The sequence below is a fragment of the Petaurus breviceps genome, unplaced genomic scaffold (genome assembly GCF_028583685.1).
Source record: "Petaurus breviceps papuanus isolate PSGF00001 unplaced genomic scaffold, PetGlider_PUasm1.0 400, whole genome shotgun sequence".
NCBI lineage: Eukaryota > Metazoa > Chordata > Mammalia > Diprotodontia > Petauridae > Petaurus > Petaurus breviceps.
In genome coordinates this window covers 3749058-3765922 of record NW_027186316.1, presented here as the reverse complement: position 1 = coordinate 3765922, position 16865 = coordinate 3749058, and the positions used below count along the sequence as shown (strand labels likewise).

At 42.1% G+C, this 16865-nt stretch overlaps 1 protein-coding gene across 3 annotated transcripts in view; it reads right to left on the bottom strand.

Annotated features, from left to right (window-relative positions):
* Positions 1 to 16865, bottom strand: part of MID2 (midline 2) — a 101597-nt gene that overhangs the window by 78714 nt on the left and 6018 nt on the right. For all 3 annotated transcript variants that reach the window (XM_069100418.1, XM_069100416.1, XM_069100417.1), the window contains exon 2: positions 6112 to 6827. In XM_069100418.1, coding sequence (XP_068956519.1) covers positions 6112 to 6810 — 699 coding nt within the window. In that variant the 5' untranslated portion in view covers positions 6811 to 6827. The remainder of the gene's footprint in view (positions 1 to 6111; positions 6828 to 16865) is intronic.

Here is a 16865-nt window from a genome sequence, read left to right as displayed (position 1 = left end):
GGACCAGTTCCTTGCCCTCCCTGGGCCTCAGTTTCCTCCCCTAAAGTGAGTAGGTGAACTAGCTGGCCTCTGAGGTCCCTTCCAGCTTTAGACCTAGGATCCTATGTGTGATTTCACACAAGTCCCTTTCTGTTCCTGAAACTCAGTTTCCTCCTCTGTAAAATAAGGGGGTTGGAGGGCCAGTTAGGTACAGAGTAGATAGATAGGTAGTAGATAGAGAACTGGCCCTGGAATCAGGAGAACCTGAGTTCAAATCCAGCCTCAGATACTTAGTTAGATGTGTGACCCTGGGCAAGTCACTTAAGCCCAATTGCCTCCAACAAAAACAAAAAAGAAGCGGTTGGACTCCGTAGACTCTGAGGGCCCTTCCATCTCTAGAAACAAATCTAAGACCTCTGTCCCATCTACCTCCAAGGGCTGTTGTCAGAATTAAATGAGACAATGTCCAGGGAATACATTTAGTCACTATAAATCACTAGACATGTTATGTTATGTTATGCTGTTATTTTATCATGTTATGCTTGTATAGTATATTTGTTGTAAGCATTAACTTCTTTTTTTTCCTAGTGTTTCTACTTGGGATTTTTGTCCTTTCCTTCACAGAAGACCAGAGATATTTCTCTTGCTACTTTACTTTCAACAATCTTTCCCTCTTTAGGGAAGTATCCAAGAGATTAAGGAGATAATCAGGAATGCTTCTCTAATTTCAAATTCATCCCAATTGGATATAACAGATAGTGAAATTGAAATCAAGTTTTCTCTCTCCTAATGTGGAGAAGTTAATATTCTTTCATGCCAAAAGAGATCTCCTCACACAGTTCACCTCCAACCTCTACCCCCTCCCCATTCAATCAACAGACAATCAACAAATAAGCATTGAGCATTTCCCATTGTCAGGCACCGTGCTAGGTGCCCAGGATACAAACAGAACCAAAAAAAATAATCCTTTATTAGACATAACACACCATAGCATTGGGAGCAATTCATATGCTTCTACTTTCACCACAAATCTGAGCAGAAAAACTTTCCATTTCTTTTTCCCCTTGGTTCAGGCCTGCAGTTTGGGAGGGAGCTCCCTTTCTGCAAGTCAGAATTGGAGAGAATTGTCTCCAGTGCTGATAAGTTCAATAAATAAATGTAAATAAATAAGTTTTTTTAAAAAGCCCATGCTGCCAGGATGGTAGTGCTGATCTATGCCTAAGACTTAGAGCTGAAAGGTGACCTTAGAGACCATCCAGAACAGCCTCCTTGGTCTATGGAGAAGACTGAGTCATAGGAAGCTTCAAGTGACTTGACCAGGATCACACAGTTAGAAGGTCTCAGAGACAGGATCTGAAGCTAAGCCTTACTGTCTCCAAGGCCAGCTCTATAACCACAGCACCACACTGCTTCTCATTTTCACTCAGTTTATAATCTACCACTTCCTCAAAAACATAAAAGGCAACGTTTGAAAGGTCTTCTTCCAGTCTTTCCTACCAAAATCGTTGCTCCATCTCACACTTTGCCAAAGCATTGTCTGATGACTATATTCTTGTTGCCAAAATTTTGAAAATTCAGTCAATCATCTGCAGGTTTTCAAGTACAATGGAAAATGGGCATCATCTCACTCAAAGTGAGAACCTGAAAAGACCTTAGCCTAAAGGGGCCAGGGTGTCTCACTGTATCCTGATCCATCTCCAGTCATCTTGATAGATAGATATCTGGCCACTGGACCCAGATGGCTCTGGAGGAGAAAGTGAGTCTGGTGACCTTGGCTAGCCCTCCCTCACTCAAATTCAAGTCAACTGCAAATCATGGCATCATTTCCCTAATGCCATGGTCCTCTTCAAGAATGAAGGACAAACACAAAACAAAAACCGTGGAGACATAATTTAATCATATTTCAGTGATGGAAAGGGAGCTCATCTAGGCCAACTGGTATTTCCATCCCCCCCACATCTCCCCCCAAAAAAATCCCCATTGAAAGCCACCCAAGGTCTCTAATGGGGGGGGAGTGCATCACCTTCCGAGGCTATTTGTTCTACTTTATTTTCTTTTTGGATAGCTTTGACTGTTACAAGCCTAATTTTCTCCAAGCTTTTTATTATCTTAGGGATACATATGGATATAGAGCTTTCTCCTTTCAGTGTTTCTCAGTATCACTGCCTTGTTTCAGTCCCAACACCTGCAAGTCTTTAGCAGTGGTTGTTCCATTGTCCCGTCTCCCTCCCTTCACTCTCCCAACTCCAGATCACTCCAAACCCTTTAGTTTCTGTTTTTCCATTGTGTCCTCCATTTTGAAACAGCAAGGATCTGCTCAAGACAAACTGTGGAAGAGCATTGGTCTTGGAGATGGAAGAAACCTGGTTCTAATCCTGACTTCACTTACCTCAGAAAGCCTCAGTTTCTACATTCAGAAAATGGAAAGCATAATTGCCATGGCTTTACTACTAGGTTGTTGCAAAATTTACAGTACTATAAAGTGTGAGCTATTAGGAGGCCTTTATTTGCTTGTGTTAGTGATCAATTAATGACTTGGATAATGTGTTTATAATGGAGCATAAGAAATCTGATGCCAGTCTTAGTTGGGGAAAACACAGGGTAGAGCAGCCCCATAGGAGAATCACCGCATACAGTGCCAGGGCCAGAGAGGCAGAAGATCTGGGCTTCAGACCTAGCTCCCCAAGAACAACCTAGGGTGAGTCACTACATTTCCCTAGAACCGTTTACTCATCAGTCCCAGGCACCTAAGCTATCCCTCCTTGATCTTAACTGAAAGGGAACCCAGAAGCCATCTGGCCTAATCCCTCCATTTGACAAATAAGAAGATTGAAGCCCGAAGCCCAGTGAGGTTAAATTAATTGCCTAAGGTCACACTTGCTCCAAGGATCACTGATCCAGCTGGAAGTACCGTGTTTCCCCGATAATAAGACCTATCCCGAAAATAAGCCCTCCCCTTACTGTGCAAGATTCCTCTAAAATAAGCCCTCCCCCGAAAATAAGCCCTATTGAGATTGCTACTGTAGTGAAGGTGATCCCCTGCACTACACGCTACATTATGGTACCCTCTGTATGCACCGACCCCCCCGCCATGAAACGCATGCCGCGCTCCGAGCTGCATCCAATCAGAGCTGCAGCAGTGAGCACGTCATCCTGTTCTTCCCCAGTGATTTGCTTGCTGGCGCCATTGAGAGCAGTGCCGCGGAGGAGAGCTGAGGCAGGACAACATAAGCCCTCCCCTGAAAATAAGCCCTCTGGTGTTTTTCTTTCCAAAAAAAAAATTAATAAGACAGTGTCTTATTATCGGGGAAACATGGTAGAAGATTCTTGGAGGTCACCTAATCCCACTCTCATTAGACTGATGAGGAAACAAGACCCAAGGAGATGAAATAACCTGCCCCTGGGTCACATAGGTCACTCCCCTATTTGGTGTTTAAAGTTCTTCATGGCCTGGCCCCTTCTCATCTCTCCAAACTTCATACACTTTACTCCTCTCCATAATACTCCCCAGTCCAACAAAAATGGCCCCCTCACTACTCCTCCTCTAGAACACACTAATGCCTGGGCTGGTTCCCACTCTTAGAATGCTCACCTTCCTCCCCTCCCCGTCTTGGTTTCTTTAGCTTCCTGGGACACTCAGCTTAAATCCCACTGTCTCTGGAAACTCTTTTTCTGGTGTCCCCAGGTGCCAAGTATCTTCCTCTTTGAGGAAGACAGATTTCCTACAGAGATAGATACAAATGGATACAAGTCTACAAAGCTCATTTGACAGCTTCTGCTGAGAATCCACAGGAGTAGACAAAATATTTGAGCAGATCTATACTTTTAAAAGGGGGTCCTATTGTATATACTCTTAGATTCAGCTAATGTATGTGATATGCTGGCTTTGCTGAGCTCTTAAAAAAAATTCATTATTACCAGAGTTGGCTCACAGGGGAGGGGATGCAGGAGGTATGAAGGTGATATCAATAAATGATAACAAAAAAGAAAATATTAAAAGTAAAAGAAAATCAAAACAAAAGGGCAGGATACTTTAGGGCAGACTGAGATCAAGTGCTGGCCTGGCAAGAAAAAAGGGAGAGAGCCTTCATTTCCTCCCTCTGTCTCCCTTTCTCCCTCTTTCTGGATTCCCCCCTCCATCCAGGCTTATACAATCAGGCCCTTTTGGGTGTCCCACACACTCACTTCCCAAACAAACCACACACCAACACGTTTTCTAGATTCTCCTAGAGGCATTTATGCCCACACAAGAAGGACATTGAGAAGGATCGACCGTCACCTCTAACCTGATGCTTGGCAATCCCAGGGTGAGTTAACAGAGCTCCCAAAACAAATCAATGAGCACTGATGAAATCCCAGAAGTGTTTGCATCTGGAGCTCCCAAGCAGACTTATGGCCTCCGTTACCGCTACCCACAGTGATGATGACTACAATTTGGTCAGGCATTTAGGGCTTCCTCCTGCCTCACTGGTTGATCAGTGAGGTATAGCTCCAGAGGTGGCTTTTTCATGTACATTGCCCACAAACCCCATCACCCACATAGCTGTACACACCCAGGGCTGCCCTGCCACTTCTCCACCCCCCCCCCAAATATACATAGGTACATAAAGGCAGACACACACAGGTATGGACACACTCCAAAGAGGAGGTAAACTGGCAGAGAGATGGGGAACTCATGTGGCAGAGAGAGATACATTTTTGGATATGGTCATTGTGTAGATAATGGTGGATAGAGAGCTAGCCTTGGAGGATAGAAGCCCTAGGTTCAAGTCTTACCTCTGACCATGTACTAGCTGTATAACAAGCTGGACCAGTCATTTCATTCCTCAATGCTCCAGGTACCTCTCTAAGACTCTAAGTTATCAAGTAGCTGTTGATAGTACACTGATAGAGGGAGTTTCTTCATACAGGAGATCCCTATATCAATAAGATCACAGGTCTAACCCCTAGCCCCATCCCCATGCTGATTTGTTATAAAGGAGAATTGGTTTTAATGGTGGAGGGGAAGTAGCAGGACTTGGGAAGAGGGAGAACAGCACAAAGAGGCTGAAAAAAAAGGTTGTTGTAGCATTTGGGGGAAATGTACAGAAGAAAACAAAAAGAGATTCAAAAGGAGATACAGATAAGTAGGACAGCTTTGAAACTAACATGTACACAATAGAGATGTGTGGCTTCAAATCGAATCCTCTTCTCTGTTCTGTGAACATGAAAATGCTCATGTTTCATGGCAAGTAGAAAGCAAGAAATTTTTTTTTAAAGAGCTAATGGATGGGTGAGAAGGCATATGTATTACACAGTGTCTCCCAGTACCTGGGAAGGTACTAGGTAGCAGTAAATATAGTTTGGGACATGGAAGTCAGGAAGAAATGAGTTTGAATCCAGTCTCAAACATTTACTACCTGCATGACCCTGGGCAAGTCATTTAACCTCTATGTGTTTCAGTTTCCTTTTCTGTAAAATGAGAATAAGAAAAATCACCTACCTCCCAGAGTTATTGGGAGGATCAAATAGATTTACATAAGAAAAGAGCTTTGTAAACCTTAAAGCACTCCATAAATGCTAGCTGTTCTTATTGCCTATATTAGCTATAGCTAGATACCATCAGATGACTTGACTAGGCTGTAGATGCAATAGGCCACTGGTTACCTATGCATTCCCAGGCTTTATAGTAACAGAGTTCCTAGGATCATTGATCCAGGGAAAAGAGACCTTTAAGGACATGTAGTGTACCTCACTCCTTCTAAAACAGAAGAAATGAGAGGTTAGTCAGGGGTGGGGAACCTGCAGCCTTGAGGCCGCATACAGCCCTCTAGAACCTCAAGGGCAACCCTTAGATTGAATCCAAACTTCACAGAACATGTGGCCTCAAGACTGCTTGGTGAATTGCCTAGAGTCACACTGGTAAGTCAGGACCTGAACCCAGGTCCTCTGATGCCAAATCTAGCAAGAGTCTGCATGAGTGGAAAAATTATAGGAGCAGAGCTATTTCATAAAAATGTTTGTTCCCTTCCAATGCAAAGTGGAAAGAACTGCCTGGTCATGTGAGAAAAGCCACCCATGCTGTGAAAAGTCAACAACTGCATGGCCCGGAGCAAGAAGAGCAGACTGTCAGAACACTTCCAGATCTCTTACCTTGAGTTTCTCAAACCGGTCACTAAGAGATGCTACTTGGTGGTCTCTGTGGCGCCCCACTAGTTTGCATAAGGCACAGATAAGTTGGTCATCAGCCACACAGTACATGTTCACTTTCTCATTCTCATGCTCGAGGCACATGAGCCCTCGAAGGTGTGTGTCTGGTACTGGCTCCACCAATCGGTGGCTGGTGAAGGGTTTCTTGTTTGGGTGTGTGGCTCGGAGGCAGCGGTCACAGTAAGACACCTCACAGGTTATGCAGGTCTTGACTGCATCACGCGGTGGGGCCTGTTCACAAAACTGGCATGCAATTCGCTCGCTAGACATGGTGGGGCTAGGCCGATAAGTCCGCTCCCGGCAGCTCTCGCCGGGGGAATTGGGCCCACTCAGAGAAGCCTTCTGGAACCGATCAATAATGTTCTGTAGGGTCACATTCCTCTTGAGGCCATCTAGGCCTCGATGAGTCAAGGAGATGACATATCGGCAAGTAGGACACTGGAAGGCGGCAATGGGCTCAACTGACTCCCCAGAGCTACAGTTGGACACGAGGATTCGGTGGGCACAGCTGAAGCAGAGGCTATGGGCACACGGAAGCAGAAGGGGGTCTTCAAACAACTCTAGGCAGATTGGGCAGGTCAATTCCGACTCCAATGTTTCCATCTTTAATGAAAATAATCTTGTTGGTCCATTAAGAACCATGGAGGCTGGTCATTCACCTGTAATACAAAGAAGGGCTTAGTAAGGATTCTCTAAGCAAATGGTACCATAATCTGAAGCTAAGACCTTTTCTTTTGAATGAAGATTCATGCTGAAAAACTGAAATGCCCCATTATTTGACAGCTAAACAGAAAATCTTTGATACCCCCACTTCTTTAATTCTAACAATCTTTCTAAAATACCTGAGTCTACTTGACTTTGAGAGGCTGTGAGAAAAGGTTATGGGAGAAGGGATGACTGAGCTGAACAAGAAATAGGAAATTGTAAAGATGAAATAGAGTGCTTTTGACTTGTGAAATAGTAGAGACTGTGTTTAGGGAGGGGAAATTGTAGGATATGGGAAGGAGAACAATCTCACTTTGAGTTTGTGTGACAGAAGATTGAAGAAAGAACAAGCTTAAGTAATAAGCACCTGAAAGGGAAGAGGAAGGTAGTTGGCAAGGCAAGTAAAAAAAAGGTAATGGGACAAATAGATTGGTAAAGCAAATTGGCAAAAAGGATTAGGGAGTAGGGTAAGCTGACAAAACAGAGAGGAAGAGGAGGAAAAGAAGGAATGGGAGGAAGAGAAGGAAGAGGAGGTAGAGAAAAGGAGGTAGAGCAGGTGGAAGAGTGTACTGTAATGCCAAGCAAAGGCAACTTCCCAAGGTTCAAAATACCAGCATAGGTGCTCTCCATTTTATTCAGTAACAAACCCAGAACAGAGAAGATCAAAACATGACATCATTCAAAATACAGCATTTACTAAGTGTGATTAAATAATCTCCAAGGACTACCCCACCCCAGGACCTTCCAATCATTCAATCAATTACAAAGTCCCTGTTCTAAATACTACTCCACCCCTAGGCTATACCTTCATTTAGTCCACCACAAAACCCCTCTTCTCAAATGGAGATTAGTTTCCAAACATAAGTAAACTACATTCATTTGTGCAACCACAGAACACAAAAAGGTCAAAAGTTCCCCACCCCTGGATCACAATCGAATCTACCCCAGAGTTACATCAAGTTTAAGCACAGCACTTAATACCCAAATAGAGGTCTTTTCTTCATCTTGACACGAGGCAAATTCTCAGCAATCTTAGTTCCTCGGGAGACAAGGCTTAGCAAGGCCACAAGATACATTGCCAGTCCCTTCATTAATTCATCTTCTGTCTGTAGAACAGTCCTAGAACCCCTGAAAACATTAGCAAAACCCTCTCCCAGGATTTCTGTAAACATACAACAAGAAAATCCTTCTTCAGGGCTTCTGAACCAACAGAAAGGTTCCCAGACCCCTGCAACAACAGCACTATCCTTCACCAGTGGACAGTATTCACTCTGTCTGCAGGACAGTCTCCAGACCCCTGCAACAACAGCACTGTCCTTCACCAGTGGACAGTATTCACTCTCTGTCTGCAGGACAGTCTCAGGGCTTCTTAACCAAAAGCCAGGTTCCAGGACTTCTTCAACAAAAGGACTGTCTTTCACCAGTGGACAAATCTGGCAAAACAACATCAAAACAGACAGACAAAACAGCCATGTCTCCTCAGTCCTTGGCAGCTCAGGGGGCAGGTCTCAAAAGTCCAGGGCAATTCAAAGTAGCCCTCAGCAATCCTTCTCAGTCTCTCTCTCTGCCTTCACAAGGTGCTGCTTCCAAAAAGTTCTCCTGCCTCTCTCTTGTCTCTCCAAATCTATGTCACCAGCTCCTCCCAGTTCGTGTCTCTCTTTTCAAGTCAACAAGTCCATCCCACAGGTGGGATTAACAAGCTCTGGGTTTTAACACAATCAATTTGAAAAACCAAGCCAATACAGGGGAATCTTTAAATGCCATTACTATCACAAAGAGGTAGGGTGTAGGTGAGCTAGACTAATGAAAGGATCTTGGATGCTGCTATAAAGTAACTAAAAGACAATAATAGATTGTAAAGATCTTACTTAGGTGTTCAGGATTGAGATGCAAACACAATGAATTAAAAAAAAACTAGGCCAAAGATCCCAATCTGTATAGAACACAGGGAGTATCCAATATTTGTTTTTTTCTTTCACAGTCAAATGACTCCTGGTGCCTCCAAGTGAAGGCCTGTCTCTCTACTAGGGGACAAGGCAATCTTACCAGAATCCACGTTATCAAGGATAATTAAATATTCCTTTAGAAATAATGGAAGCAAGGCTTTGGGGAGGAGAGAGGGGGAGGTTTGGAGGAAAGGATGGAGAACTTGAAGAGGGTAAAGGAGGGACCCAGAGACACATGATAGGATACTGTCAGGGTTGGAAGGGAATGGAGAGAGGAACAACAGGACATTTTGGCTGAACATGAAGACTAACATAAAATCAGTCTAGGAAGAGAGGTCAAAGCCAGACAGTGAAGCTTGTACAGTTTTGTCCCAGAGGTAATGGTGAGGCAAATTAAGTTCCTAATCAGAAGTGACATGGTCACACCTATGCTTCTGGGATATCAATTTGGCAACAGTGTGGCCTCTGGATTGGAGAGGAGAGTGACAAGGGGCAGAGAGACCACTTTGGAGGTTACTGCAATGGCTCAGGTGAGAGACAAACACAAGAATGTTGGTTTCACTCGACAGAACAGGGATGTTAAGAAGAAAGGTGGGTTTAGGGGGAAATAGAAGTTTCATATGAGATCTGTTGAGATGCCTCTGAGATTATACAAGTGGAGATGTCCAACAGACTAGAGCTCAGAAGACATGAGGGGCAGATAGATAGATCTCAGTGTCATCTGTATAGAGAGGGTAGTTGAACTGATAAAGTCATAGAGAGAAAAGCAAAGCAAGCCAGGTCAGAACCTTAGGGTTCTTTCGCGGGACAAGACAGAACAAAGAGTATTTTCTAGCAAAGGAGGCTGAGGAGTGGTCAGAGGTTGAGGCAAAAGAACCAAGAGAGACCAGAGAGGAAAGAGTATCCAGGAGGAGAAGGTGGTCAACAATTTCAAATGCTTACATGGAAAGAAACTGAGTCCCAGAGATTCTAAGTGACTCCCTCAAGGTAGCACATAAGAGTCCTAGATTTAGAACTGGAAAGGACTTCAGAGGCATCTAGTCCAACCCTCTCATTTGATAGAAGAGGAAACTGAGGCCCAAGGAGATGAAGAACCTGGCCCAAGGTCACACAGGCTCTAGGTATCAAAGAAGAATAACTAGTCCAAAACAGCCTTTTCTACCACACTGATATAGTGTGCTCCTGTCAGGGTAAATTGTAGACCACGAAGTTTTATGCTGAATGGGATTTTTTGGTTATGGATTTGGTCTATTCCCCCATGAAGGAATTCCTCCTTCTCTAATGCTGCATTGTGACATGGTGGTAACTTCAGAGGCCATGCCAGCAGGGCATAAACTCTGGAATATTCTAACGTACCAGAAAAGCTTTGAGTTTGAGTCTGATGACAGACTGTGTCTGCTTTCTGAGGACCAGCCCAGCTAAGTACAGAGAGGCTTGTCACCAGTTGGCTGGCCACCAGGTGAGGAATTCTTTAGCTGGGCAAGCTACAAATGGTCCTCAGTCTTGGGTGGTCCCCTTCTGGTTCCACGGTGACGGTGGCAGTGGGCCGAACTTTTCAAGAGTCGATCAACAGTAACCTAACTGTTGGTGCTCTAACTGTGCAATCTTTGTTCAACCATTGGTGAGTCAACATACTATTGGAGGAACTGAGTCATGTCAATATTGACATTTGCACTGTAAATGAAGCCAGAAGATGAAAGAAAGTTATAGCTACATGGAAGGTGGTACAGTACAGTGGAAAGAGGCCGAGATTTGGAGTGAGAAGAAGCGGGTTGAATCCCAGCTCTGTTCTGTTTGGCCTTGAACAAATCACTGAACCCCTCTCAATACCAGTTTGGTCATCTATCAGATTTGGGGCTTGGACCAGCTCTCCTTGAAGGTCCTCCTCAAGGATAGAGTCCATTAGCCTTTGGGCTATAGAAGGATGGCTTATCGGGTTTATGCAAATAAAGGTGTCAGGAGAGCTGGTCACATTGCATGATGAAAGGGCAAAAAGGAGATTCATGGGACACTGGGTTTATCCTGCCCTAGTATTCATAAGAGGTGACCATCTTGTGAAGATGGCCTCCTAATGGAAACTTCCACCACAACACCAAGTATAAAGAATCTCACAACTTAGAAGGCAATCTAAGAACAATCTTAGAAGAAAAAGATGAATGAGAAAACCTACCTCAAGGGAATTCTTGCAGAAAAAAGTAACCAAAGCCCAGTTTACCACCTACCATCCATTAGAGTGTTCCAACAAACCCTCATGCACTGCTACTGTAATTTGAGACACACAGTCTTTGAAGTTAACTTTCAGTTTGGGGGGAGAGTTGTCCTTGTTCAGGGGAAGGTGGAGGGCCCATCACTCCAGGGCACAACCATGGATTCTAGATCCCCTCCTCTGTTCCAACAGTAAATCATACCACCCACCCTAGAGTCCTAAGAAGGAAAAGAAGGAGTAGTACAGAGATGGGGACTGGGGAATAAGAAAGTGGAAGAGAGAAAGAGACAGAGACAGGGAGGGAGGGAATGTAGAAGACAGAAAGAGACAGACAGAGACATAGACAGGAAGGGAAGGAGAGAAGAGAGAGAGAGAAGAGAAAAGAAAAGAAGAGAAGAAGGAGGGAGGAGGAGAGAGAGAGAGAACAGAAACTGACCACTGATTAAAAGTAATAAAAATAAGCACAGGAGGAAAATGGGTAGTCAGCAGAAGGAAGGGCAGAAAGGTGGTTAAGAGGCTTCAGTGCACAGTGTTCTTAGAGTACTCCTCTCATTAGTGTCCTGAGGGACCAGCTCTCAGGGGCCAGGCTAGTGACAAGGCTCTTGGTATGGTATGGTAGAATGATGGACCTATTAACAGAAATCCTGAGTTCAAATCCTACCAGACACTTACTAGTTGTGTGACCCTGGGTAAGTCAAACTCTTTAAGCTTCAGTTTATATAAAATGAGAAGGTTAGGCTTAATAACCTTTATGGTCCCTTAAAACTCTAAAACTATAATCCAATAAAGAAGAAAATCAGAGAAAAATGAGAAAAAATCCCTCTAATAAAGGTGTGATATCTAAGACATATAGGAAATTCATTCAAAGCAAAACAAAAATCCATTTTTCTAACAAATAAACGGTCAAAAATAAGAAGAGCCATTTTCCAAATGAAGAAATGCCCATCAGTCATATGAAAAATGCTCCAAATGAAACAACCAAGGTTCTACTGCTCCCCCATCAGATCGGCCACAATGACAAAAGAGGAAAATGGCAATTGTTGGAGGGGCTGTGGAAGGACAGGCACAAGAATTCACTGTTGGTGAAGCTAGGAATTGCTCTAGTCATTTGGGAAAGCAATTTGGAATTCTATCCCCAAAGTCACTAAACTGGTCCACTGCTAGGCATATATGCCAAAGGAGATCAAAGAAAAGAGACAAAGGTCCCACAGGTACCAAAAAATATGTATAGCATCATGTTTTGTTGTAGCAAGGAACTGAAAACAAAGTGGGTGCCTGACTGAGGAATGATAGCACAAATAATGAAGGTAATGGGGGATCATTTCATGAAAAGAAAAGAATATAATGGATTGAGAGAAGATGTGTATGAAGTGAAGCTGAGTAAAATGAGCAAAATAAAAGGACCATTTGCTTGATGATCAAAATAATGTAAAAGAAAACAACTCGACAAGACTGTAGAACATTGATCAAAGCAGTGGACAATTCTGACTTGGGAAAAATAATGATAAAGCCTGTTTCCCACCCTTTCTTGGCAGAAAAGTGACAGACTGAGGCACAGACCAAGACATACATTTTCAGTCATAGCCGAAGGGTTCTTTCTTGATGTTGAATGTATTTGTTGCAAAAGGAGGGTTTCTGTTGGAGATGGTGGGGGGCTGAAGGTTGGTGCGTAGTTATAGAGAATCAAAAAAAGAATATTTTTACATGTAATTGGGAGGAAATAAAATACTAAATTAAAAAAAAAGAAATGAACCCCCCAAATACAAAGAGAACAGAAGGGAATTCGTAAGAAGACACAGGGCAGTTTTGCTACTACCATGTAAAGAAGTTCACAATTTCATATACATTCTTTTCTGTCCTGTTTATTGAAATGCTGCTTGTTGATATTTGCTAAGTTCAAAATAAAAAAGAAAAATGTTAAGCTAAGGAACAAAACATGTAATAGGAAAAATTGAGAGACTAGGTAGACAGAGTATATTAATATTTCAGGGGAAAAATTCTCAGCTCCTCATTAATAAATCAATATTATAGGTGGAAGGGAAAAAGGAGGAATGCATCTCAGTCAGGAAGAGGAGAGAATGGGGAGGGGGGATGGCAATAATGAGCGGTCATCACTCAAGAAATAGACAAGAGGCTTTCAGTTTTTCCACCTGCCATTGGGAGTGGCAGCTGGGATAACAGCAATGGAACATTGGTGGGGGGACAGAATACAGTGGAAATTGAGTATGGTAAACAGAGGAGCAGCATGCAGTCGGTCCCTCAGAGGCCAGAGAGACTGAGACAAGTACCTTGTAATGAATCCTACTTTGGGAGGGTAGGAGCTGAACCCAATCAGCTTATACAAAATGTGCTTATAAACACTCAGTGCTAATTCCCACTGGGGGTAGGGGGTTGGGGTGGGGGAGGAAGTAGTCGGGTATTTGGGAAGGCATGACTCAAAAGAGGGAAGAACAGGGTTTTAGAAGTTCAAAGGGAGGGAGGTATGACATCAAAAAGGTTAAGTGATGAAGGAAAGAACAGTCAGACCTCCCTGCCCCCCAGCCCGAGACTAGCCTCATGGAATATTTGCCACTGTATCCTACTTCCATTAAGAAATAGTATTCTTAGCAATTTATCCCACAATAGAGTTAAATAGGATTTCTTAACCCAGTGCATGGACACATTTCAGGAGGTCCAGAAACTTGGATAAAGAGAAAATTATATCTATTTTCTAATTAAAATTTAGCATTCCCTTCAGTTCCTTAAAAACATAATTCTGAGAAGGGATCTACTGGCTTCACCAGACTCTCAAAGAGACCCTTGAAACAAAGAAAAGTTAAGAATTACTAGAGTAGAGAATCCTAGAAGGAATGAGGGATAAGAAAGGGGGCAGGAGGAAGAGAGAGCCTTTTGGAAAGGGGCATTATAAATTAATAATACTGACACAGAAAAATGGAAGTGATGGGAAGGACAATTAGGTACCATATTTTTACCTGAGCTGGGAAAAAGAAGGCTTAAACAAGAGCAAAGGAGAGCAATGATAAAAGGAAAGGCAAAGAGTTTTGGATTGGACAAGGAACTTGGAGGGGAGACTGGGTAGTATAACAAACATAAAAAGCAACACACTTATACTATGTATACATAATATACATTTAAGCAGTTTGGTGTAAAAAATGGAGAGAAAGGAACAACTGAGCTCAAGTCTGGAATCTGACACATTCTGACTCTGTGATCCTGATCACTTAACCTCTCAGTGCTCTAGACAACTCTATCTGCATTGGTGGAGGGAGTCTCCTCACTGAGGAGTTCCCTATGCCAATGAAATCACAGGTTTGATGATATCCCATATATAATATATAGATGTACTTATTCATATAAATAGTTGATGAAAGAAAATACAAACTGAACAATTAGAACCTCAAATGTGAAGAGATTAAATTCTGCAATAAAAAGAAAATGAACATCAAAATAAGAAAAAGAAATCCAACAGTTTACTCCATAGAAGAAACTCATTTTAAACATACAGAATGAAAATAAGGGGATCAAAGAAAAACCCTATTGTGCCTTGGGCAACTCTAAGAAAGCAATGATTAGCATCACAATCTTGAATAAAGAAACTAAAAATTGATAGTCAAAAGAGAAAAATAGCAAAATTACATTCCACTTAAAGGCACCAAAGACAATGAGAAATCAGCAGTATTCAATGCATGGGCATTAAATGGCATAGCAGCTACATTCTCAAGCTAGGTGGCAAAAATAATTTGATAGTAACAAAGTAATAGTCAGATATTTTACTATTCCTCTCAGAGCTAGATAAATCCAATAGAAAGATAGGAAAGAAGAAAGATATATTCACTAGACCTGACTGACCTATGGTGCCTTCTGCAAGGAATATTAAAGAGTGCTCATATTTCTTAGTACACTCAGTACCTTTACAAAAAGTGATCACATGCTAGAACATAAAGTAACCATAAGCATATAAAGAGGAAGAAATAATAAACACCTAAATGAAGACAAAGTAATGCCATCCTGAATGATTGAGTCAAAGAAACAATAAGTAATCATATTAACAATGCTAAAAAATGAAACAAGGAACCCAAACTTTTAGGACACAGTTAAAAAGCAGTACACAGAGGGAAATTTCTCTCTGAAAACTTATGCTAACAAAATAAAAAAAAGATCAATTAAATGATAATGTAACTTAAAAGATCAGAAAATAAGTTAGTGGCCTTCAAACATACACAAAAGAAATCCTGAAAATGAGAGAATAGAGAAATTTAAAAATAGATACCACAGAATTTATCAGTAAAACCAAGAGCTGATTTTGTTGAAAACAAGCAAAACTGATTAATATTAGCTAACTTGATGGAGTGAAAGACAGGAAAATCCAATTACCAAGCCAAAAATACTGAAAAGATGAATTCACATTTAAACAAAAGGAAATAAAGCCCATTATAAAAAAATTGCAAGAGACAATGAGATGTCAGCAAAACTGGGAATTCAAAGGAAATTGATTAAAATCTCCAAAAATATAAAATATCCAGACTAACAAAACAAGAAACAGAGGTCTTGAACAACCCAATCTTGGAAAAAGAAATTGAGCAAGCCACAAATGAATTGCCAAGGAAAACAACTCCCAGTCCAGATGGATTAACAAATGAATTCTAACAAGCACTGGAAAAGCAACTAATATCCATGCTACCAAAAACGACTCCAAAACAAAAAGCACGCCAGCAGACTTCATTTATGAAACAAATATAGTTCCAATGCCCAAATGAAGGTAAGACAAAGCAAAAAAAGACACCAAACAGACAAATCTCACAAAAGAAGAATGATGCAACTGTTTTAAATAAAATCCTCACAAGGAGACTACAGAATCATATCCAAAAAAGAATTTACTGTGACCAACTTGGATTCATACCAGGGATGAAAGAATAGTTTGCCATTAGGAAAACAACTAACATAATTAACCCCATAAAAGAAAATGTATATGATTATTTCAATAGAAGCAATAAAAAGCCTTTGACAAAATTCAGGGCTTGTTTGTGTTAAAAATCTTAAAAAGCAGAGACATGGAGAAGCAACCTGATAGAGGAGACAGAGAGCAAACCTTGGGGAGAGAAAGACTGGGTGTAAGACTTGGCTCTGGCATATACTAATGGTGGGGCCCTGGGCAACTTACTTAGTGCCTCTCAGTTCCTCTCTGAGACAGTTAGTTACTGGTGAGTTGACCATATGAACTGGCTAAGGGAGAGTCCATGCCAGAAAAACTCTGTACATTGATGAAATCATAGGTTCAAAACTAACCCAAAAAGGGAAAAGGAAGCATGAGTATAGAAGAAGCCATATTTAATTATCATCAAAAGTATATATTTAAAATCAAGAGTGAGTCAGTCCATAAACATTTATGAAGTAATTGCTAGGTGCCAGGCTGTGATAGTAATGGCAATTAAAGATTCCCCTGTATTGGCTTGGTTTTCAAACTGATTGTGTTAAAACCCAGAGCTTGTTAATCCCACCTGTGGGATGGACTTGTTGATGTGAGAAGAGAGTCCTGAACTGGGAGGAGCTGGTGACATAGATTTGGAGAGACAAGAGAGAGGCAGAAGAACTTTTTTTTGGAAGCAGCACCTCGTGGAGGAGAGAGAGACTGAGAGAATTGCTGGGGGACACTCTGAATCACCCTGGACTTTTGAGACCTGCCCCCTGAGCTTCCAAGGACTGAGGAGACATGGCTGTTTTGCTGGTACTTTTGAATGTTTTGATGTTGTTTTGCCAGATTTGTCCACTGGTGAAAGACAGTCCTGTTGTTGAAGAAGTCCTGGAACCTGGCTGTTGGCTAAGAAGCCCTGAGACTGTCC